The 2874-nt window shown below is 38.0% G+C and overlaps 1 protein-coding gene across 1 annotated transcript in view; it reads left to right on the plus strand.

The window, feature by feature from the left end:
* Positions 1-2874, plus strand: part of UIMC1 (ubiquitin interaction motif containing 1) — a 134217-nt gene that overhangs the window by 35916 nt on the left and 95427 nt on the right. The window contains exon 3 of the mRNA XM_012660747.1: positions 2612-2696. Within this exon, the coding sequence (XP_012516201.1) occupies positions 2612-2696 (85 nt within the window). The remainder of the gene's footprint in view (positions 1-2611; positions 2697-2874) is intronic.

Below are 2874 nucleotides of genomic sequence, written 5' to 3' on the forward strand. Positions count from 1 at the left end.
AGTAGTGAGAAGGGAGAAAGGAGTAGAACAAGGAGTTTAATCTGTAATTCATTGTGAGCAATCAATTGAGATAACTCACTACCTTCCAGAGATTTTTTTTTTATACTATTCTGTCTCCTAATGTTAGCATCATAAATAACCATGGTACACTTGTAGGAACTAAGACATTAACATTGCAACATTATTATTAGTTAAGCTAGGTTTCATTTGGATTTTACCAGTTTTCCAGGATTTTACCAGTTTTCCAATGACCTTTTTTTGTTCCAGGATCCAATCCAAGATACCATATTACATTTAGTAGCTTTCATTTTGGAAGATTATATTGAGTATAGAATTTTAGGTCAACGACTTCTTTTTTTCCCCATAGTTTAAAAGATTTTGCTTCATTGTTGTTTTTTGTTGTTTCCAACAAGAAGTCTGATTTCATTCATAGTTTTTCCCTCTGTAATTAATGACTTTTTTCCTCTTGCTGATTTTAAGATTTTTTTCTTTTATCACAGGTTTTAAGTAATTTGGTTATATGCTGCACTTTTAAAATTTATGATATTTCTTGTGCTTATGGTTTATAGAAGTTTTGGATCTGTGGGTTTATAGTTTTTATCAAGTTTGGAATGTTCTCAGCCATTATCTCTTCAAATCTTTTTTCTGTCTCTCTCCTCTTTTAGGAACTGTAATTACTATGTATTAGGCCAGCGATCCCCAACCTTTTCGGCACCAGGGACCATGCTCATGGAAAATAATTTTTCCATGGACTGGCGGGGGGGTATGGTTTGGGGATGATTCAAGCACATTACATTTCTTGTGCACTTTATTTGTACTATTACTATGTTGTAAAATATAATGAAATAATTATACAACTCACCATAGGTTGGGGATGCTTGTATTAGGCCACTTGAAATTATCCCACAGTTGACTGATATTCTTTTTAGTTTTTTGGATGTCACATGAGCTGCATTTCAAGTGCTCAATATCTCTATGTAGCTAGTGGCTGTTGTATTTGATAGCACAAATTGAAAATGCTCCAGAATCCAGAACTTTTGAGCACTGATGTGTGATGCTGAAAGGAAATGCTCATTGGAGCATTTTGAATTTTCATGTTTGGTATGGTCAACCAGTAAGTATGATGCAAATATTCCAAAATATGAAAAAAATCCAAAAATCCAAAACACTTCTGGTCCTAAGCATTTCAGATAGGGGATAATCAACCTGTAATAACTTCCCATTTCTCGCTCTCTCCATCACTTGGCAACTACCATTCCACTTTCCATCTGTATAATTTTCATTATACTAGGTACCTCACAGAAGTGGAGTCATACAGTATTTGTCTTTTTGTGACTGGTTTATTTCACTTAGCATATAATATCTTCAAGGTTCATCCATGTTGTATCATGTGTCAGGATATCATTCCTTTTTTTTTTTTTTTGAGACAGTCTCACTTTGTGGCCTGGGCTAGAGTGAGTGCCGTGGTGTCAGCCTAGCTCACAGCAACCTCAAATTCCTGGGCTCAAGCGATCCTCCTGCCTCAGCCTCCCAAGTAGCTGGGACTACAGGCATGCGCCACCATGCCCGGCTAATCTTTTCTATATATTTTTAGTTGTCCAATTAATGTCTTTCTATTTTTAGTAGAGACGGGGTCTCGCTCTTGCTCAGGCTGGTTTCGAACTCCTGAGCTCAAACGATCCGCCCGCCTCGGCCTCCCAGAGTGCTAGGATTACAGGCGTGAGCCACTGCGCCCGGCCCAGGTTGGTGCTGAACCCCTGAGCTGCAGCTATCCTCCTGCCTCGGCCTCCCAGAAAGCTAGGATTACAGGCGTGAGCCACCGCGCCCAGCCTGTACTTTTGTTTTTGTGTTAGATCTAAAATAAATCAAAAGTTCATGTTCAGTTCTTTTGCGGAAGTTTCTATAATCATTTTTTGGCTGAATGATGCTCATTGTTTGTTAGATTTGTCAAGAAGGGCTTGTGAGTATAGAACTTCCTGATTTCTTGCATGTTTGATGCTTTTTATGTAGTCTTTTTTTTTTTGTTTTGCACTCTGTCACCTCTGCTAGAGTGCAGTTTATCATCATAGCTCACTATAACCTCAAACTCCTGGGATCAAGCAATCCTCCTGCCTCAGTCTTCCAAGTAGCCGGGACTACAGGTGCACCTAATTTTTCTATTTTTAGTAGAGATGGGGTCTTGCTCTTGCTCAGACTGGTGTCGAACTCCTGAGCTCAAGTGATCTTCCCACCTCAGACTCCCAGAGTGCTAGGATTACAGGCCTGAGCCATCGCGTCCAGCCTATTAATGGTTTTTAAACCTTGAATCAAGCATCTCTGATCTTGGGTGATGCTTACTGGTATTTTGGAAATAGGCTGGTTTTTACATGCCTGTGTATGTGACAGATAATAATGTCGATATAGTATACATTTTTATTTTTGTAGTTTTTATTGGTTCCAGATCTTAATGTTTTCTTTTTAGTACTGAAAGAAATCTTCTGATGTTGTATGTATACATTTATAACAACCACTGATTCTTCAGAGGCCTCTATTAGCTATAGAGAACGTAGAAGAGATAAAGAAATTACTACTAATGGCAGCCACGCTGATCATATTTCTTGTTTTGCAACAGGAACCGAAGGAGGAGAATGGATTACAGAAAACCAAGACAAAACAATCGAATAGAGCAAAGTGTTTGGCTAAAAGAAAAATTGCACGTATGTTTTCATTTTTGTTGAGAATGGTTTGGAAATTCTAACAATGTTTTCTTCATTAGGAGAAGAGAGTTCTCTGAATAAGGATGTATGTATTTCCTGTTTATACTGGATTTCATTAAAATTTTCAGGAGTTGCTTTTAGAGCTACTTATAGCTTATACAAAAAGCAGAGTGTTGGC

This window comes from Propithecus coquereli, unplaced genomic scaffold, assembly GCF_000956105.1.
Source record: "Propithecus coquereli isolate 6110/MARCELLA unplaced genomic scaffold, Pcoq_1.0 Scaffold676, whole genome shotgun sequence".
Taxonomy (NCBI): domain Eukaryota; kingdom Metazoa; phylum Chordata; class Mammalia; order Primates; family Indriidae; genus Propithecus; species Propithecus coquereli.